Here is a 22,577-nt window from a genome sequence, read left to right on the forward strand (position 1 = left end):
TCAGACTATACATATGTCCATCCAGCTCACTACTGTAATGTCTGCTGTGGCTGTTAGTATCTCTCTGGGGTCCGAGGCAAGATATATATCTCTTCATTTGCTTCCTGAGCTTTTTATCCAGAGATACTGGAGACTGTACATAATATCTGCTGTGTGCAAATTATCAGCTCTGCTGAGGTATGGTCTCAGCAAAAGCCATGTAGAGGTGACATTGGAACCATTTTGACATGGGTGCAACAGAACCTATTCAATACTGTAAGAAATACCATTTTTATGCTGGAAGAAACTGGGTTATATATACAGTTGAGTGTCTTCTAGTTTTATATTCTTCAGTCTGCTGATAGGAAATCTCTTTTGGATGGTCACGAGTATCAAAGTTAGCTGTAATATGCTTTTTCTTTCCTTTCAGGGAATATGGAGCCATTGATGATGTAGACATTGATCTGCATATTGATGTTAGCTTTCTTGATGTAAGTAATTGAACCATATGGTAATATAGCAACCATTAATACATAACTGTCTTTGTTTTTCATCAAGATGTGTAGTCAGCCACACACTGGCACATCAGTGATAGGTTCCATGCAACTCTTAAATATTTGGTGTAGTTGTATACATTTATGTCATGGTGACTTAAAATGATACAGCTTTCTCCATTAATATCAAAAGTTTACAGCAGGAGACAAGGGAGCTGGTGTCACAGTCCTCTGCAATAGTTCTTCATGTTATGTTTTGATTTGGCGTGTTTGCAAGAAAGTGTGTAAAGTTTAGGAAGGACAGGAAAGACCTCCCATGGGCCCTACTGCATATCCTCTGGCCATTTACTCCATGGACGGACGGTTTTTGGTCCAAAAGTGCCTTTTTGAATGGCATGTGTCATCCACAGAAGTGGCCTACTGCACACTAGGGTAGAGCATGCCATTTTAGGAGGTAAAACTTAATTTTTGCAAATTCCTTCAGTGAGTGTTCTTAAAAATGTGTTTTTGGATGTGAGGAATTCAAATCTGCTATTATTTTTGTGATTGGACAACATTGAGCTTGGTAGGTTTACATTTGATTAAGCACATAAACTGCTTTTGGAAAACCAAAGAATTTTAATTTTACATTCTGAACATGTCAGGTAATTAATAATAATAATAATAATAATATACAACTGCAAGTACTTGACAATCATTTTTAGTGATTTCTATGCAATTTTACACACATTTTCCTTACCAAGCAAAACTAAATTATATTAATTTAACCAAAATACCTTTTGAATTCCCAAATCATGTTACAACTTTTCAGCACCCCTCATTTTGGGAATTTGAAAGTTGAAAAATTCAACATGCCTTAACACTAGTGTTGCATGAGAAAATGTGTGTGTGTTTTCTATTTTGCACAAGACCTTGTACACAAAGGAGCATGAGAACTGTGACAGGACCTATCTTTTGTAGCACTGTGTGAACTCTTACCAAGCAGTGCTAGTGTCTGTTTTCCTTCCACACCCAGAGGGAACGGATTCTCAATGACAGGGAGGAGTTGTGTTCATCTCCATCTTGGATTAGTATCTGAACTGAAGAAGAATTTGGTGGTGTGTGTGTGTGACAATGCTTGGCTCTTATAGGAAGATGATGAGTTGCCAAGATTTGTTATCCAAGCCAAGAAATGAAAAGTTCAGGCCAAAATCTCTGTGAAAGAAAGCACTATTTTGTTTTAAATGTAGTGGAATAAATTTTATCATTTCTTCATTTAAAACCATTTTCGACCTTTTCCATTACTGCAAAACCCCAAAGGTTTGCTCAGTCGGCTTTTAATATCTGGGATGTTTAGTTCATTCCAAAATTTATCAGTATAGAGATAATAACTGTGACCAATAAATCAGGAATTGGATTCTAATCATCTTTTTATGTAATTTTGACTATGTTCAAAATTAAAAAATTTTGATGTGGCTTGTAGATGGCAATCTCTCATGATTCAAATGGTTTGTAAGATCTTTGTCCATTATCATATTTAACAGCTGTACCATTTGCGTGTCGAGGTCCCCAAGCCACTCCCCAAATAACTCACAACGCACACTTAATTTTTGTTTAAGGTTTTTGGCATAATTTTGGCCACAACTTTATTTAAATACAAAACTGTGAGTGGTTGTTTAGGCATTGGTTAAGACTATCTGTCCCCCCGCCTGGGGACAGAACTGACTTCCGGGCACCACCGAAAGACAGTGCGGGGGAAAGCAAGTCGGGGAGAAATGGAGCTGAGTCACAGACCCTCAATTCTCATCTGCATGCTCCCCGAAGGCTTGCCGGCCCTAGTCCCATTCCAGGGATTGGACGAAAAGATGGCAAGCCCCAGGATTCCTTTAATGGAATTCCCTTTCCGCAGCAACCATGGAGGGGCAGGCCCAGCGTATCCTAACCCCTCCTCCACCAATTTATAACCAATGCCTAACCACAACCTTACAAGTTGTGACGATTTGCTACGCAGTAGGCAAAAACCAAATGGCCCAGCCAATCAGCCAGATGGACAAAATTCCTACCAGGCCCCTGCCCCAACGGCAGACGACCCCATGACAGGCATAGCAAGGTCAATGCAACAACCCCTTACTCAAGGGCGGGTGGGCGGGTGATCCATTGCACGCAGCAAAGAGAAAGCTCCAGGCTGCGTGCAGAGTATTTAAACATTTTACCCCTCCCACCAAAATTGCAACATAACTTTTACCCCAGCAACCAAAGATGGCCTGGGGCAGTGAACCAATCACTGCCCCAGGCCATCTTTAGAGACCCTGCCTGGTAACAGAGGGGTGGCTCAGCAGACCCCACCGCAACACGTGCTCTCCATGAAGGAGAACACGCTATAGGAATGTATGTTCCTTCAACAGTTCTCACGCTTGAAGAAGAACTTTTATTTTAAATGTAAATATTTCGTGGAAGACATTCAGGGCAATTTATGGAAACAAAACAGCTCACTTTGTTATAATTCACACCTCGCTAAGTAAAAGCTGTTAACCATAGGCTATAGTTTAATGAAGCCACCCTAGTTCTGACTCTGAAACTGAAATATATTTGAAGTATATATATATCAGAAGTAATGGGATGAATTTATTTGGACAAAGGCAACCATCCTATACTCACAAGGAGTAAGCCACTGTGGGGGTAAGTGGGACTGACTTCAAGTAAATCTGTATAGAATCAGGTTTCATGTGACTGAAGATGGAAACCATAGTGCGTAGATGCCTGCATAGCCCTCCCCTCGCTCCCCATTCTGGGGGAATAAAACAAGAAGACTAACTTTTGTACAGCTTCATTTCTGCAAACATATGGGATAAAATGATGCCCAGGGCAGAGATTTGTATAGGTACCACGGGAAGGGGAAAGTTCCATATTCTTTTCATTTGTGAATCCCATTTCTGTCAAAATCCAGTTCATACTTTATTACTGACCTCTTTCCAGTTGCTAATATCAAGTAGAAGCTGATAGAACTCATGCCTTGGCAAATCAATCTAGACAGCAACTTAGGGCAGCACATTCATTTCCTTTGCCAGCCCTGGAAGCGAGAATGGCGGAATTTGAACCTGATGATAATGGCTAATGGCTTCTGTTGTGCTCTTGATTCAGGAAGAGATTGCAGTGGCATGGGACGTGATCCGCACAGAGCCTATAATTGTGCGGTTGCACTGTTCACTCACGCAATATCTAAATGGCCCCGGTAAGTCGCTTTTGTTGTTCCTTTTTCCTATGCGATGCCTTTGTAGGGAGTCCTGCACATGGCGCCCATGATGATTTTTCTCCTCCAAGCAATTACGAGACCCAATTGTAGTGCATAATTATATCCTCAAGAAGAGAGTATTGGCTTCTGAAGGGCTGTTTAATTTTAGCAGACGGAGACATAGCAATAATCAATGGGTGGATTAACTACAGAAATTCAATTATTAAATCTGTGTGGGCGATTATCAGTCAGAATGGATTGCTAATGAAGTAGAGTGATGGACTCTCAATCAGGTCAGGATTCCTGATCCTTCTTAAGATTTTACTTTGCAACTTCCTACTCTCAGCAAACCCACAACCCTTTTGCATTTGTTTACCTCCTGAAGAACCCTGGTGCCTTGCAGAGAATTCTGGGACACAAATCTGTGGCAGCTTTCCATTCACACAGGGCTGCAGTGAGGACAAACCCACCCACCCTTTCCATGGCTACATATTGCACTCGAAGATCAGTATAGGCTGGCAATCTGTCTTTCCCCCCACTGTGGTGATCTCATTGCGGAAGCTCTGATAACCTTCCAGCAAACTCGAGGGTTTTGAGGGAAATGGTTTGAAAGTCAGAAGATATTATGAAGAATGCATGCCTACTGCTGAAAACTTCAGCCAGTTTCTTCCTTTCCTTTTCTGTGTATTACATAATGCTCCAAAGGCTGTGATGCTACATCACTGGGCTTCAAGTTTCCCCTTTTCTAGAAAAAGAGGTGCCAGAATACACCATGAACACCTCCTTTATTCTCTTATAATGGTAATGGTGCCCACCTGAGAAGTGCCAGAACTGAGTTCTGGTGAGTTCTGGTTGAAAAGAAAAGAGAGAAGACCCACTAAGAGAGAAAAATTCAGTTCCCTACAAGCAATAACATGTATCGCTAAGATTTCCCTGTAAGTCTTAAACCAAGCTGTGTTATGATTTTTCTATGCATAGAAAATTCATTATAGCAACAGTCATAGGGGACCAGCCTTTACTCAGTTTTTAAAAACTTTGAAATGAACTTCTGATAAGCTGTTATGTCACCAACACAATTATTTGATAAGCTGTTCATTCACTCGCACAATTAATTTCATCACTTGACAAAACTATTCTTTCTTTATGAGTATTTCTTTTTGCACTCTCTTGTCTAAGCATCACCATTAACACTAATTCAAAGCAATTGTTGAGGTAGCATCCTTTTGAAAATTAAGCAAGAAGTGTTTGGGTTTTTTTAATCAAGTGGTAGATGAACACTTATTATCTTTGTGCTAACGACCATCTTTCAATAGTTGTTTACTTTTTCACATTCATGAAAGAACTCAGTCGTCTCCTTGTTATAGCAATCTGTGCCCTGTTTATATTTTTGAGTTGACCGGTGAGGTCATTTTCCCCAAGCCGTATCTGTGACATCATCTGGGGTTGGGGTTGAATCCTGCATTGGCTGTACACTCCTGTCTCCAGTCCAAAACAGCCAAAGGAAAAGGACTTCAATACCTACTCACTCGTCACTTGTATCAATAGGTGCATTCAGACGTGAGAAATATTGTGTTGGTTTTCCTGCTAATAATGCTGGCATTTCTGTCCTGTTCTCTGATGTTCCTGTCACATTGCAGTATTGGTTGTCTTATGGAACTTTTAGACCAATATACCGCCATGCCACACTAAATTTCATTTGCACCAGGGAACCATTGGACAATGTCACTACTCCCCACCCTTTCTGCATCGTCTGCTGATATATTGCCCCAAATTTTGTCATTTTACTCCTGCAGTTTTCTAGGTTAATGCACTATATTCTGGAAGTGGCTTTCACACTCTATGAAAGGTCAAATACAATCCTGGAATTAACAGGGAAATGTTGGGGAAATGGAATAAACTGCTGTGTGAATGCAGCCAATTTTTATCCACATCAAGTGCCTTGCTTTGTAAATTATACATTACCTTTCCATACTTTTATCTCCCTTTCTGTTCTCTCTGCTCCCATCCCTCTTGTGTCTCACCAGTACTTACATTAAAAGCCTTCAGGTGATGTTTCTCCTGGAAGCAGGAGACGTTCTTTCTCCATAGCCAAGTAGTGACTCAAATAATATTTCACGTGTCCAAAGACAGACCTGTCCAATAGTCTCATGAAAATCATATGCAGCCAAGCACTCCAGTTGATGGGTGTTGTAACTTGCAGGCTACACCGCTCTTGGCTTTATATCCTTGTTTAACTTCTTGCCTGAGCTAGTTTTCTGTTCTGCAGACTGCAGACACTTGCTCTTTATTTCGTTGATCCTAACAATGGTACTGCCCTTCTGTGGATTTTGGATCACATCCAGCCGGGAAGCAGGCACAGTCAGTGGCAGGGCAGCGAGATCAACACATGCCTTTCTTGCCCTTGCAAGAAATTAATGTGGCAATAATCTGTAACCTTTCACAAGCTGAAAGCCATGGTCGCAAGCCTTGATGGCACAGCTGAGTGCAAAAAGCACTTGAACCCTATGGAATAAAAATGCCAGGCTAATGCATGTGTAGAGGTTTGGAATTTGATTTAACATACAAGTATAATAAAGCTGCTCCTGTTGTAGCTAATGCCAGTTTCCTAAAAGCAGACGAGTCCTCCTCCACATTACATAAGGTGCAAATATCCCCCCTCTTTCCTCAGCTGGTTTCTTAAGAAGTAATAATCTATTTAGGATTTTTGCTCTGCTCCTCTTTGAGCCCTTTTGAAAATCCAGGGATTCTGACAACACTATTGCTGGACTGCCATGACCTCCTCTTTTCTGCAATTCATCTGGTAATTTTCCAGATTTTGTTTTGTTTTGCTTTGCTTTTCAGAAAGCCTGATCATCCATCATCCCTGCCCTTTCTCTAAGGGTACTTTTCACCCATCTTGGATTTTTTTTTGAAGTTGTTGACCCATTGGGAGAGTTTAGAGTATGAACATCCCTATTTCAGAACTGACAGGCAAATTATAAACTAGGCAGATGTATCTCTGAGGCTTTGGGCTCTGATCACAATTTGGTTGGCTTAAGAACCAGAGCGCTTCCCAACGTCACAGAAATCTCTTTCCATCTTAAACTAGCCTGGTGAAGAGAGTGGCCCTGGGAAGGGCAGCTGATGCTTTGTGGGCATGAAGACCTGTGTAAGTTGTCATTTCCCAGGGCTCCTAAGGAAAATATCTTGTTATGTTGGTGTTTCTGCAGCATCCAAATGCCTGGCCAAAACCACCACAGCAGTCTTTCTGATTGACTCCAGTACTGCTGGGTAGGTTTTGCAGAAAGGGAATCTGAATGGGGTAATGTGCTGGGGGTTGGAGGTGAGAAGCCTCCAACTGTGTTGTGTTCTTGAGAATGTGACATAACCTGAAGCATTGCATGGGCCCAAGATTAAGGTAAAGCTAAAGGGACCCCTGACCATTAGGTCCAGTCGTGACCGACTCTGGGGTTGCGGCGCTCATCTCACTTTATTGGCCGAGGGAGCCGGTGTACATGTGGCCAGCATGACTAAGCCGCTTCTGGTGAACCGAGCAGTGCACGGAAACGCCGTTTACCTTCCCGCTGGATCGGTACCTATTTATCTACTTGCACTTTGACGTGCTTTCAAACTGCTAGGTTGGCAGGAGCAGGGACTGAGCTACATCGCGGGGGATTCGAACCCCCTACCTTCTGATCGGCAAGTCCTAGGCTCTGTGGTTTAACCCACGGCACCACCCGCGTCCCATGAGCCCAAGATTGAAACAAGCTAATTCAGAACCTATCTCAACAGAGTCCAAATCCCCTTGCTTTTAGCAATGCCATTCCAAACTGAATCCAGTTAAGCTTACTCATGGCTACCCCTGATGTTGTCTGGCATGGCCTCTGCTAGGCATCATAGCCTCTACTAACACAGAACCTGTGGGGAAGGTCCTTTCCATTGATATGCAGGAAACTCACAATGTTCCACGAGTCTCAGTGTTCCAAAACCTTTTCTCTGTTCAGCTCTTCTACAGTCTTGTGAACTTTGCTTGTACACAATTTTCATCAGACGTAATGGGGACTGGGCTTTAATACTCCACTATAGTAATGGTAGGCTTTGGAATATGTGAGCTTCTCTGAGTTTTTCAATGATATCTTCTGTCCTACAGTGCCCACCGTTGATGTATTTCAGATCTCTACTAAGGAAAGATTTGGACTGGGGCATCAGCTGAAGAAGTGAGTTCTGCTAAAACTAAATCCCATATTGTGTGTGTTTTTGTTGCAACGTATTGTGTCTGGCTGTTTTTAGACTGATGCAGTCTGAATTAATAACAGCATTGCCATGAGGACCTGTTTTCCAAGGATCCAAAGAAAGACAGATCTAGGTGTATCATGTCATACCTTTATTGATGTAGTCCAGGCTTCTTCAATCTGGCTCATTCCAGACATTGTTGTTGCCCCCAGCTAGCATGATCAATGATCAGGGATGATGGAAATTGTAGTCCAACAGTATCTGGAACACAACCAGTTGAGGAAAGCAGAGTGTAGATATTCCTTCACACATTGCAGCAGGGGTGGCTAACAAGTAACGCTTCCAGATGTTGTTGGATTCCACCTCCCATCAGCATATTCAGTAGTCAGGGAGGATGGGAGTTGTGGTCCAACCACAGCTGGAGTGCCACAGGTTCCCCATCCCTGCATTACAGGGTTGTCATTGGTTGTACAACAGTAGCCAATCCCAGCTGGAGAAGCTGGTTGGAAGCCACACCCTGCCTCAAGGCTGATACAACTAAAAAACTTTTCGTAGCTTCATCACTTCTCTCAATGGCATGATTAAGGATGGCTATCTCTATATATGTCTTGTATGTAAGAAACATCCAATGAGCCAAATTAGAAAGAGCAAATCTTCAGGGTTAGATTGGGGGAAAGGGACCCTTTTGAGTCTTATGTACGTGTGCAGATGCACATCAAAGATTTGTCTCTGTGTTTTCAACTTTCAGAATCATGCAAACGTTTGTCACACAACAATGGAAAAATGGCAAAGAGAAATCAAACAGTACGCACAACAAAAAAATGTCAGAGAAGAAGGTGAAATCTCCGCTGCACATCTTTTCTACACTGCGCAGGTAGGCACAAGTGATCATGGAGCAGCACGGTGCTATCCTACTAGAAGATTGAATAAAGTCTTTCAGATTCCTTAAGAGAGAGGTTCACTCAGATCGTTGCAAACATACTTTCCATGTATGAGGGGACCACAATGTCATACCAGTGAGACCCCCTCCCCTAATTCTTGATGTGTGCATCTGACCAAGCCCCCACTAGCTGTGTGCATGGCAGCAATGCAATTTGGGCAAGGCCATTTTCACATATTGATGTTCCTGTGAAGTGGTCCCCCGTGCAAGGGAGAATCCTGGGCTAATCAGGATTCCTGCTAGATTTTGTGTATACAATACTTCAGTGCCCTACTGAGCAGGAGGTGGGGCAAATCACATAAACTGAGTTCAGAAGGTTGTGGTTTTCTCAGACTTTTCGCACAATAAGTTCTTTAGGTCCCCTTTGCACAATCCCACTTTCATCCCACTTCCTGTAAGGGCTTCAGCTGTGCCTTGTTGAGTTCTATTAACAGCAACCATAGAGGCGGTGAACACTGCAGAGTGCAAAAGTGTGAAATATGATTTTCATCTCCTGCTGCTAAGTGCCTACCATAAGGGGTGCTGCAGATCTGCTTGACCAGCTCTGGGGTAAAATTCACACAGGCCAGGCTTGTGACGCGGGTTGTCTTGAATATGATGGTTCCACAGTATATGTCATAAAGAAATGCCAAATCATATAAGAAAATGTCTGGAGGTACCCGTCCTTATTGCAATTTCAAATTATATGTCATCTTCTCCGTTAGATTATTTGCATTATTGTGTTAAGTGCCTTGTTCACTGTCTTGTGGGTGATTTGAATGACTCAGATCTTAACATGTTTTCTGCTGGTGGAATCATCCCTTGAGCAGAGTTGGATTGCTCCTACCAGCAGGAGAGATAACATACACCAATTCCGTCTTTCTCCACAGCACTTTCTATACCCCCTGCAAATCTCTTTCTGGTGGCTTCCAAAGATTCTCCAGAGCAGGAACAGTTCAGCTGGCTTAAGGGACTAAGGGGGATTCAAAAAAATTGCCATCCCAAATTTTGCAGGTGGAATCTACTGTTAGGTCTCAATTCCATCACCCATGCATGGGAAGACCCTTCTGTACATGGGTACCTAGTTGAAATCGATGCCATTATTTCTTTAGCATACCTTAGAAAGGATGGGAGGGAGATTGGCTTACATCAGTTCACCAACCTACAACTCCCATCAGCCCCTGCCAGGTTGGCAAAGGCTGGGCTAAATTATTCAGTATATTAGCTAGTTAGATTCAAAGGTTGGCATTAATTGATTAAATATTTTTTGGTGTCTGTGATTAATCAAGTAACGTAGTGTCTTTCAAAGATACTGTTTTTAATTTTGGTTGATATACCAAAAGCTGCAGAAGACAATTTTCTCTGAACGCTCTCAAGCACATGATGATGACCAACCATTCTGTATAGTTTATTTGTCCTTAGTACAGTATCTAATTATGAGAAACATTGGCTAGTTTACTCAGCGTAGACTCATTGAAATTAAATTATTCAAGCTCATTAATTTCAGCGGTTTTACTCTGAGTAAAACTTAGCTGAATACCATGCGTACTATCTCCCTCTAATTTCAATAATTTCATTTGGTTAACCTGTAAACCAGTGGTGGCCAAACTCAGCCCTCCAGTTGTTTTGGGACTACAATTCCCATCATCCCTGACCACTGGTTCTGTTAGCTAGGGATGATGGGAGTTGTAGTCTCAAAACATCTGGAGGGCCGAGTTTGGACACCACTGCTGTAAACCAACCTTCTATGAATTTGTCAGTATTTTCTTAAAGCTATGTAAGCTACTAGTCCTTAGCACATTCTGTGAAACTGAATTTCACAAGTTAGTCAGTCATTGTGTGAAGAAGTGTTGGGGTTGTGCCTCTCCTGAAGCTTCATTTAAGAGCAGATGTTATCCAGTAATAGTCTTAATTGCTCATGCTGTGAAGTAAACTTGGATGTATACACTCTACTACTCAATTGTGGCCCTCCCCTGTTTGGAGCTTGGCTTGACGGTTTGTTCACAGGCATCCACAAGAAGGACCTGGGGAAAGAATAAGAGGGTTCACTTCCAGGTCAAGACAAGAACTGAGACCTGAACAAAAGCAAGATGTTGTTGGTATTTCTCATAGCAAGCTGTGCTCCAGTTAATTTTTCTCTCTGCCTGTTTTCAAGGTCGCCGAGTTATCCTCCACCAGGCTGTGGGAAAAACAAATCAAAACTGAAACCCGAACAAGATGGCATCTCAAAAACCCACAAGCTGTTGAGAAGGACTTGTTCTAGCACAGTTAAGGCTGAGGATGCGTGTGTCACCAAGTCCCATCGAACCTTTGGCCGCTCCTTGTCTAGCGATCCCAGGGCTGAACACACAATGACCATTAAATCGCACAAACTCTTGAACCACTCGTGCTCGGCAGCCATCAAGCAGGACGAGTGTGGCACTTTGAAGCCCCACAAGTTGCTCAGTAGACCATGCTCTGGGGATACTCGATGTGAGCACAACAGTACTTTGAAGCCCCACAAACTTTTGAGCAGGTCTTACTCCAGTAACCTTAGGATGGATGAATTAGACGGGCTGAAGAACCACAAGTTGCTCAGCAAGACTTATTCTGGTGTCCCCAAGTCTTCTAAAATGGATCTTTTCAAAGAACCCACCATAGCAGAGGGCAGGAGGCTCTCTCTTACCTCAGGGCTTATTGGTATCTTAACACCATCTTCATCATCCCCATCACAATCTGCTGTGCGTAACCAGTTTTGTTCTGTGGGTTTTCTTTTTTTCTTCTCCACATATTTCGGGGGGGCGGGGAGAGTGAAACATACAATACATGCAGAAGTGGAAACAGAGTTTGGTAAACTGCAAGAAATTGTACCTTTGTTCATATATGTGTTGTCACACAGTCCATTTTTAACCATTTTCTTCTTAAGTCAGTAGAACTTGTCCAGCTTGAATATATGTTATTGGTTGCAGCCTTAGAAAGCATTTCAGCTTCCACTCACACTGGTGAACCTTTCTGATTTGATCTGTCCCCTTGGGACTTACTATTAACAAATGTATTGCATGATATTTTGCCATGTTAACATTTCTGTGACTAAAAGAATGGGCCTTGTGACCTTGCAACAGAAGGCAACCATTAACCATGGTACTATGTGCCAATCCTGCTGGAAAATCCTGTCTGAATGGTATATATTTAATCCATATCAAGAAGATAAGAAGATATATTCTGGGAATATCTCCCAAGGAAGTATTGAATCCTGTCTAAAAAAAAATACCACAAAATATTATGAGGAATCTCTAGGTATAATGATGTCATGGTCTGTTTTTCAACAAGGAATAGGAAAATGATCATGGAAGTAATTCTACCATGACTTTATTATTTTGAGTGCTGGTACAGATATTTAAAATCTTATTCATGCAGACAGCTGTTATTTGCTCTGGGAAAATCATGTGAAGAGAATGAAAGGTGTGAGATTCTCTCTGCCTCACCATATTGGTATTCCTGCTGTTGCAAATTCATAGATAAAGTACAGTAATAAATTTTTATAATACTACTTTTGATGATAGTTTAGCCTTTGGAGAAAGGACTTGGTGCACAATACAGCAGTCACAACCCAATAAAGTGTGTGCCTCCAGAGGGGTAAATTTGTGCTCCAGGCTCCACAATGGCTGTGTTAAGAGATCATGAGGGAAAACTGGTTTATATGTAATGGGAATGAGCTTATGTAAGCCTCCATTTTTCCCCTCCATCTTCAGTACGGTTGGAAGGAGGAGACTGGAAGCTTTCACATCTGGCTTTGATTAACAGCACTGGCATAGCATCTGAAACTGAAACTATGCTTAATATAAGTATAGCTGCACATCCCATCATTAAAAGTTAGATTGCTTCAAAGATTAACCATAGTTTCTTGGATTCAGGTGACATGCCAATCTGTAGTTAATCAAAACTGAAAGAGCTTCTGAGCCAGTGATGGAAATTGGGGGCGGGGGATAGCCCCAGAGGAAGCTAGGCTCAGTCATGTCATGATAAGCAATGTGGGCACAGTGCCATGAAGCTTCCATGGGTTGACCTTGGGCCGCTCATGATCTCTTTCTGCCTAACCTCCCTGATATGGTGATTGTAATCATAAAATTGGTGGGTGTCAGGAAGCAGGCCATACACTATCCTGAGGAATATCAGAGGAATATTGGGATATAAGTCAAAGCTTTTATATTCCCCATTGTGGGCTCTTCAGAAGAAGGGAAGGGAGACTCATTTTCATCACATTGAACTGTGGTTTAGCGGATGTCCGATCAAGGCTTCTGGTTCATCTCACCCAGTATGGTTTCACTCTGGAGGTAGCATCACTCCCAAGATCTTTGGCAAAAATCTTACCCAGTCCTCCCCTCTTAGCCAGAGTTGATGAGGATTAAATCGGGAACCTTTTGCTTTCACAACATGTGTAGTTCAGCAGCAGATGTTCGTACAACACCCTTTCTGATCTCTGTAGTCAATATGAAAAGTGGCATGGGAAGCCCAGCTTCGATCAGCATTGGCCTCCCTCAGGATCTGGTTATGGCTGCATAGACATATGGTGTTAAAAGGACAGGTGTTTGCCTTTTTCTTTAAAGAATGGTGTCCAGATTCCTTTGGAAGAACATAGAACGACATTTAGGTACAGGTGCACAACTTTCAGAAAGGAGGGCCAAACAAGATGCATTGCCATGCACACAGCTGGCAAATTGCATGAATGGCTTATTTGAATTGCTTTCAATTCAGGCTATGACTCAGGCATGTGGTTATGGTGGGGAGTCCTCCAGGCCACCTACCCTTCTTTGTCCCCTCCTTGAATATTTTTGCCCAGCTAGAATATGTCTTGGAGTTCCAATAATGCTTCTTGTTTGCCTCAATGGAGGATACAGATGGGTGTGTGTACAGATACTAGCCTATTCCTTGAAAGTACAATTCACATTTGTTGCACCACCCACTTTGCCACTGACTCCTCCCATCACTGGCATATGGTCCCCAAAGGGTTCAGCAGGAGAGAATGTGGCCCTTGGAATGAAAAGTGTCCCCCATCCCTACTTTAAACCTGTGCCTTCCCTCCCAGTCCTGACCTCACCTGCTATTTACTTTTGAAAAGACATTCATGCAATTTGCTAATTGTGCGAATGGTTTGGCCCCAGTTTTCTTTGTTTGGCCCCAAATTTTGTTGCTGCTGCTGCTGTTAAACATGCTCAAGTGAAAACCAATTGGAATAAGACATGGATTTCCCTTGAGTGCGTTCCAGGTGCAAATGTCAACAATTTCATGCTTTATATAATAAAGACCAATGCATCTCCTGTTTCTGAAACTAATGCTTCCGTATACCAGACTTGCTCTAATGCTGCTGCTACTTTTCTCTCTTTTAAAACAGCCAAATTACGGTGCAAAATCCATTCCAATAAGAGACCATGGCTTCCTCGTACAGGTAGGACAGAATGCCTCCTCTGTTTCGGAAAGCTGGAGGACGTGGAGCTGCTTGTTAATTATTTTAAGCAGATTGTATTGTTCTCTTTTTCGTTGTCCTCAGACGATTGAGTTTGCGGAACAGCGGATTCCAGTGCTCAACGAATACTGCGTGGTCTGTGACGAGCCACATGTGTTTCAAAATGGGCCCATGCTGAGGGTATGTTTTTGCTCTTTGAACTAAAACAGCCTCCCCAACTTGCTACCTTCCAGATGTTGTGGACCACAACTGCCACCAGCCACAGCTGTTTTCTGTAGCCCAAAACATCTGAAGGTCACCAGGTTGGGGGAAGCTGAATGTAACCATGTGGTGTGTTTTTGCGTGTGTCTGCACATTCCTTAGTACTTTGGAGAAACAGCTGGTAAAGCACATAGGGGCATTTGTACCTTGCATTCAGTGAGTGTACAATCTGTGCATCTACTTACTCAATTAGTTGAACTGTATGCTCATGCAGTTCATTTATTTATATTTATTTATTTAAAATGGACCCCCCCCCCATAGAATACCAAGGCAGTGTATAGCAAATTGTGTGTTGGCTCCCTGTGCCAACTGGAAAAGCCTCTAAACTTCTGTAAACCCTTGAAAAATCCTTTAAAAAACCAGCAGCACTTTCCAAACTCCATCAGACTCCACACAACCGATCCCTCCAAACCTCCTTGCTCAAACTCAAGCTCTCCACAGGCCTCAACAGTCAGTGCAAGGGCTTCTGGGATTGCACTTGCAAAGTCTCACGGGATTGCTAGGCACTGTTTTTGTGCCTTTTGTGCCATTTCTGGTCTCTCTTAGGGACACCTTTGCCATTTTTAAAGTCGCTTCTAAGTTTGGCGCAATGCGCTCATGTGTGTGTCAGTTGGATGCGCATGTATGTAAGCAAATAAACCATTCACTTCTTTCACTTCAGATTTCAGAAATGAAATGAAAGAAATGTGCTAATGGGCCTCTGTGATGTCCTTCGTCCAGCAGTGCAGCCAGAACTCTTCAGGGGCCTTTGGTCTTGGCACTCGGCTGGTTCTTTCTGAAATGTGACTGGGAGCCAGGATTGTGGCCTAGGGCAGTTGTAGTCCATCCATAAAATGCTCCTGTCATAAAAAATTGGTTTGCTGATACCCTCCGGTGTTGTCCTCTGTCATTGTGCAGATAGATGCTCTTAAAGCAAAACAGCTAGAAGGTCAAATGTTACCCATTTGCCTTTGAAACTAACATATACTATTTTATTTCTATTAGAGCATTTATATGTACACCCATCTTCTGGTGTAAATACATCACTCAGGGGGCTTATAGCATATAGGCCATGGTGATGTTGTGGTTAAGAGTCAGACTAGGCTCAAATCCTCACACTAAATGGGCCAGTGAGTGTCCTTCAGACTAACCTACCTCACAGGGTTGTTGCTGTGAGGATGAAACATGGAGGGGGAGAGCTATACAGGCCAACATGAGCTTCTTACAAGAAAGGAGGAGATAATAAATAAACAAAAGCATAAAATCACAAAAAAACCTCATAAAAACTGCACCAAAGGGCAGGGTCAGCAGTTTAAACATATGCCTAATTCATAAAAAAAACAGCTTGGATTTTTTTTTAAGGTATTCAACAAGCAGTGAAAAACAGTGAGGGAGCGGAGTCTACGGTGTTTCACAAGGCAAAGTGTTCCCTAATCTGGGTGCAGCAAGAAAAAAGACACCCTCTCTTTTCCTACCCAGCCAGACACAGAAAAACAACAACAGCTGAGATTTTTAGGCAAAGTTAACTCAAAGACAGAAGTGAGTGGGGAGAGAGAAAGATATTTGAGTGGAAAGGAGGCAGACATAAGCAGCCAAGTGGTCTTGCACATACTGACCATCACTGCCCAGAGAAAGTGGTGGCTACATCCAGGTTTGGGCAGTGGGAGAAGGCCTCTGCGCCAGTGCCATGTGGCACAGGAACTGAGCCATCTGTAGCAACCCCTGCACAGATTTGACTGCAAATCAGCAGTGGTGGAAAGGAAGATTACTGCACATAGTCTGTTTTGGCTCTTGAGAAACCCCTTTCCTTTCCAGCTTGTGTCTGGCTAAAAAGCATCCTCTGGAAGGCAGGATGTGTGTGTGTGTGTTCTTTTCAGGCTTGCACAGACACCTGGTTGGCCACTGTGAGAACAGGATGCTGGACTACGTGAGCCTTTGGCCTGATCCAACAGGCTTTTCTTATGTGTGTTTGTTTTGTGACTGTTGCGTGACTGGAATGTAACCTTAAGCGCCGCTGCATCCATTGCTCTGCCTACTCTTGCGTTTGGCTCTGGTAAGTGGCCCCCAGAAGGTTTTCCATAATGGAATGTGGCCCTTGCACTGAAAAAGGTTCCCCACCCTTCAACTAGCTACCCTAGAGAGCCAGAGTGGTGTAGTGGTTAAGAGTGGTGGACTTGTACAGTGGTACCTCAGGTTACATACACTTTAGGTTACATACTCCGCTAACCCAGAAATAGTACCTCGGGTTAAGAACTTTGCTTCAGGATGAGAACAGAAATCGTGCTGTGGCGGCACGGCTGGCCGCGGGAGGCCCCATTAACTAAAGTGGTGCTTCAGGTTAAGGACAGTTTCAGGTTAAGTACAGACCTCTGGAACGAATTAAGTACTTAACCCGAGGTACCACTATAATCTGGTGAACCGGGCTCGTGTCTCCGCTCCTCCACGTGCAGCTGCTGGGTGACCTTGGGCCAGTCACACTTCTTTTAAGTCTCTCAGCCCCACTCACCTCACAGAGTGTTTGTTGTGCAGGAGGAAGGGAAATGAGATTGTTAGCTGCTTTGAGACTCCTTAGGGTAGTGATAAAGCGCGATATCAAATCCAAACTCTTCTTCTACACACTAACTCCGCACGGACTCTGCTGGTCTTCACAGCTAGATGACTGGCAACCTCTCCTTGGTCCTTGACCACCAAAATCTGCTGGGCGTGGGTTGCTGACAACATTGACCTGGGTTTCCATCCTCCTTTGCACTCAGGACAGCCAGAGTAACTTCAGGCTGTGTGCTAAAGAACTTGAATGGGCAGCAAGTCAAAGGGAGGCAGAACTTTCCATCAAAAAAGAGCAGCTGGCAGACTGACACTGAGCGTTATATCCAGAGTAGATTTCTTACTGTGCCCCCACCCACCCACTCAGCACTGCACCCCACACCACCACAAACACCCTCCATCTCTATTCAAGCAGAGCTGCCGGGATATTTTCATTTCATTTTCTGCCCGTTAGGCATGGCTCTTTGAGGGGGAACCTCAGGGAGTCAGGATTTCTCATTCAGCTGCTTAGCACATAGCAGAGAGAGCGCTGGCCTCGGCTGCCTTCTCTCTTTAGATAAACAGCTTCAAAGGAATCCCAGAATAACAATGAAGGAGATTAAGAATTGACGAGGTGACAATCCACAGCTGGACCTAAGCAAGCAAGCAAACAAATGCTATTGGGGAGGAAATTGGCTCCCTGCTTTTCTTTAAAAAAACACAACAACGCAGACTTGTGGCAGATTTGAGCTTGGCCAAGCCATTTATTTATTGTTATTTTTTTCTTTCTAAAAAAAGGCAAAGGACAAAGGCATCTGATTTGACCTTTAAAAGAGACAAAATGCTAATTGTGGCAATAGAAGTTGATAGGGTTTCCTCTGGACTTGGGAATGCACCAAACCTTGGACTATTCTTTTCATAGAGGGCCCAACTAGGGAAGCCCATCCAGCCACACAGATGTCAACGTGTTTGAGTACTTTTTACTGTTAATTATAAGTAAATGATCCCAGGATACTTTGAGCGGGTTATGCTTTAAAAGTTCTTAAATATATAGTGAGTATGCAGCCATAGTTAGCCCTCCATCCTCCCATCAAGTGTTAACTTCATAACTGATAAGAGTATTGGCTCAGGGAGAGCTTACTCTCTTGGGGCAAGATTAGAGGCAGGAAGGGGTGCAGCCAGGATGGGACCCGGTTCTCCGGCATTATCCTGTTTACATTAGCCCATCTTTGTGTATGCTGCAACAAGGTAGTCCACATCCTGCAGCGAGCTAAATTCTTCAATTTGTATAAATTAGGGATTCCTCCCCCACCTTCCACTTTGACTTTTGAGAGTTATTCTCCATTTTCAAGACATTAGATGCTGGCATTCAGGAAATGAAATCTATGATCTGATGCTTGCAGAATGCACGCTGCCCTAAATTTATCCTTGGAGGCAGGACATGCAATATCTTATTGTACCAACTTGATTTTCTGTTCAAAAGCAAATAGCATATTTCCCCCATATCTCTTGGGTTTTCAGTAGAGTTAAGCACGCAGCACTCTCTGTTAGATTGCAGCTTTGGATTGTAAGATCCTGAGGGCAGACACCTTGTTTTGCTTCTGCTACACTGTGAAACAATGTGCATACTGATGACACTTGATAAAAGTCTGAATCATCCACATATTAACATCCCTTGGCCTTTAAAATGTGTTCGTGGGTTACAATGGCTTTGTTTTGGTTTTATTTTATTACGCATTTTGTGTCCTTGTTTTCCATTTTTATATTGTGAGCCACCCTGTGATCTTTGGATGAAGGGCAGAATACAAATTTAATTAATAACAATAGTAATAATAATATATAAATAATAAGCAAGAAGCATGCATGGAATGCAACCTTAATATTCTAGGCCAGTCATAGGCAAACTCAGCCCTCCAGATGTTTTGGGACTACAACTCCCATCATCCTTAGCTAACAGGACCAGTGGTCAGGGATGATGGGAGTTGCAGTCCCAAAACATCTGGAGGGCCGAGTTTGCCTATGCCTGTTCTAGGCAGGTCTGAAGTGAACCCCAAAATGGTGTGTGTCTCCCCTCTTCCCCCACCCACCGCCCCACCACCAGGGAACAAGGGGAGGGAAGATCTAAATTAGGAACAAGGGAGAAATTAAGTTCTACACCGAGAACAAGGGTGGGAGTAGACCAGCAGTGCCTCCTATTCTCCAAGAGAAAAGAGGAGGCATGGGGGGGGGGGCTGAAGAGGTGCCAGATCCAGCTTCCATGCATCATGCCACAGCTTTTGCTGCCACTGTGGCAGTGGTGGCTGAAGTGAGTGATGCATTCCTTGGAGGCTGGATCTGCTGCCCCTGTAGATCCTGCTGCCTGAGGCAGACACCCTACCTTGCCTCATGGATGAGCCAACCCTGGTTCTAGGGAACAGTTCTCTTAACATTGCAACCATTTGAAGCTTCCACACATGGTTCAGATCCTCGGACCATTTAGTCCAGAATAAGCTGTACTGACAGAACCCATAGGAGTACTGTTGTTGTTGTTTAGCCATTTAGTCATGTCTGATTCTTCGTGACTCCATGGACCAGAGCACGCCAGGCACTCCTGTCTTCCACTGCCTCCCGCAGTTTGGTCAAACTCATGCTGGTAGCTTCGAGAACACTATCCAACCATCTCGTCCTCTGTCATCCCCTTCTCCTTGTGCCCTCCATCTTTCCCAACATCAGGGTCTTTTCCAGGGAGTCTTCTCTTCTCATGAGGTGGCCAAATTATTGGAGTATAGCTCAATGTTGCCTACACTGACTAGCAACAGTTCTCTGGGGTTTGGGGTGTGGAATATTCTCAGTAGCCCCATGCCAGGGATTGCCAGGGATTGAACCTGGGACCTTTTGCCTGCAAGGCAGATGCTGTGCCACGGAGCGAAGGCCCTTCTCTGGTATGTTATCACCTGCTCCTTGAGATACTCTAAAGAAAAATGCTGATAACTAAAGATGCTATTTAAGAAAAGGAGGTCATCGTGACGGTTAGTGTCGTGACACAGTGAATCTGCCCTCTCAGTCTCCTTAAATTATGTATGTTCTGTTTGCTAAAGTTCTTCTGCATGATTTCTGAATAATTTACCTAGCAAAAAATGGCATATTTGGAATAGTTCAAAACAGCACCAGCAACAACCTATGTCTCAGGCATTAGCATGAATGGTATACCAGATAAACTGATGAAACCTTTCAGTAAGCAGGGGGGGGAACGGGGACCCACAGGAATATGTCTCAATGTTTTCTCCATCAACTTGCAAACTCTCCTCTAGGGTGCCACCTTGTGTTGAAATCTCAGACTATTCCCCACCCCCCCTTCCCATTAATGTCAAAGAAGCAGGAAGGTTGGCAATGAAGCTCATAGGAACTTAGTTCAAAAGAAGATCTCTATCACGTCTCCTCTTAATCTTTGCTTTTCCAAGCTAAACATCCCCAATTCCTTCGACCATTGTGCATAGGAATTGGCTTCCAGGAGACTGTACCATCTCAATCACCTTCCTCTGATCACACTCCAGTTTCTTGAAATATGGTGCTACTTACCCACAAGTAAGCTGCCTTGAACTCATTTAGGCTTACTTGTAGGGAAACATTTATAGGGGAAATGTGTAAAATGGGGGGGAGTTCTAAAGAATAAGCATACTATATTATTAAATGATGCACTCTCATAATTGACATCCCCCTCTCACAGAGAAGAGTGTGGTTGTCATTTTTAAAGTATTTTAAAATAGTTTTATTTAAAATAATTGGTTTTATTTTTTTAAATAAATCTTCAGAATAATCAGCAACTCCTTTTGAGTTGATCTTTTTTAAAAATGGAATCATCTGACCTTTTAATTGAATAATATTAGTAATGAACGAAATGTGTCAAGATATGCATTGTAGAGGAGAGCAAATGTAGTTTGACAGCCGTGTATTTGAACTATAAACTTCATAGGAATCAGCTCAGTTGCCTCCTCAGCAAGTCACTCTCTTTTAGCTTCTGCCTTTGGCTTTAGGACCATGACACAGATGTTACAAGTTCAATCCCTGACATCTCCAGGTAAGACAGTGAGAGATCCCTGTCAGAAACCCAGGAGACCCACTGACAGTCTGTGTAGAGTGACAATACTGAGGTAAAAAGATGGACCTGTGGTCTAACTTGGTATAAGGTAACTTCCTATGTTCCCTTTGGAATCTGTAATATGGACAGATGAATACTAACCTACATTACAGGGCTGTTTTGTGTCTTATTAAGATCACTGGTTTGAAGTCCTTCATATGCTCTATCATCTATCTATCTATCATCTATCTCTATCTATCATCTATCTATCTTTCTATTCTTAACAAGCCCTTGAGAATCTCAAGGGGTTATAGCTGGCAGAACTACACATCAGCTTAATTGCAAAATGCTGACCTTTCTGCGACGACATTTCATTGTTGCCCATTGTGAATGATAGACCATTTAGCAGCTGGTGATCACTGTTTTACATTGCTGGCACAAGCTAGATGTTCTACTGCTTTACCGCTGCCACAGAAGCTCCTGTCTGAATTGCCCTTAAATAAAAAATGAATGGGTCTGGATCAGCACAACTCTCCTGCAATCCCAATTGCTCTGTGGCCACTAATGCAAGAAAAGTTGAAGGAAGGTCACAGTGGAGTTTTAAACTTGCTTTTATCTGTGATAAAAGCACCGTGCTACAAGTTACAGTAGACACACTTTTAAAAGTGGCTACTTTTATTATGAAGGAATAATACCCCTGAAGCCCCAATCCAGAATATGTTTTAAATCTGGACCAGGACTCCACACTTGTTTCCTATCAATCCTCCCCCGTCTCACATTTGCCCTTAAAAGTTTTTTATTTATTTATTTATTTATTTATTTCCAGGGCAAATAGCACCAAGTGGAGGGAGATGTGGGTTGGTTTGTTTTTTTGCCAGGAAACAGGTCTGATTCCCCAATCCAGATCAGGCATATGAACTTGACTTGAGGTCCCAACTACTTCAAAATTGCTGTTTGCCAGCAAAATGCCATCCTTTGCAATTCAGTCTAATTATTGAAATGGTCAACCTCTAGTGCATGGGTAGGGAAACTAAGACCCGGGGGCCGGATCTGGCCCAATCGCCTTCTCAGTCTGGCCCGCGGATGGTCCGGGAATCAGCGTGTTTTTACATGAGTAGAATGTGTCCTTTTATTTATAATTCATCTCGGGGTTATTTGTGGTGCCTGTCTGGTGTTTTTACATGAGTAGAATGTGTGCTTTTGTTTAAAATAATGCACCTCTGGGTTATTTGTGGGGCATAGGAATTCGTTCATTTTTTTTTTTTTCCAAAATATAGTCTGGCCCCCCACAAGATCTGAGGGACAGTGGACCGGTCCCCTGCTGGAAAAGTTTGCTGACCCCTGCTCTAGTGGGAATTTTTCCTTCCGCACTGGACCTCTGCTCTCCCCCCCCCCCTTGCCAATTTTCCCAAATTGTTTCTGTTTCTATTGTGGGAAAACATACTATTCAGCGTATTTGAAATCCAGTGTCTAGAAAGTGTAGTCATTTCAGTCTATGT

At 43.0% G+C, this 22,577-nt stretch overlaps 1 protein-coding gene across 6 annotated transcripts in view; it reads left to right on the forward strand.

Annotated features, from left to right (window-relative positions):
• The window catches only part of PARP8 (poly(ADP-ribose) polymerase family member 8), a 155,092-nt gene that overhangs the window by 100,270 nt on the left and 32,245 nt on the right, over positions 1–22,577 (forward strand). For 4 of the 6 annotated variants that reach the window (XM_080972489.1, XM_080972490.1, XM_080972491.1 and 1 more), the window contains 7 exons: positions 410–470; positions 3,594–3,684; positions 7,814–7,880; positions 8,645–8,770; positions 10,971–11,556; positions 14,187–14,240; positions 14,343–14,438. In XM_080972489.1, coding sequence (XP_080828615.1) covers positions 410–470; positions 3,594–3,684; positions 7,814–7,880; positions 8,645–8,770; positions 10,971–11,556; positions 14,187–14,240; positions 14,343–14,438 — 1,081 coding nt within the window. The remainder of the gene's footprint in view (positions 1–409; positions 471–3,593; positions 3,685–7,813; positions 7,881–8,644; positions 8,771–10,970; positions 11,557–14,186; positions 14,241–14,342; positions 14,439–22,577) is intronic. The other 2 variants (XM_080972493.1, XM_080972494.1) reach the window with 1 other exon arrangement.

Source organism: Podarcis pityusensis (genome assembly GCF_964106645.2).
Source record: "Podarcis pityusensis genome assembly, chromosome: 11".
NCBI lineage: Eukaryota > Metazoa > Chordata > Lepidosauria > Squamata > Lacertidae > Podarcis > Podarcis pityusensis.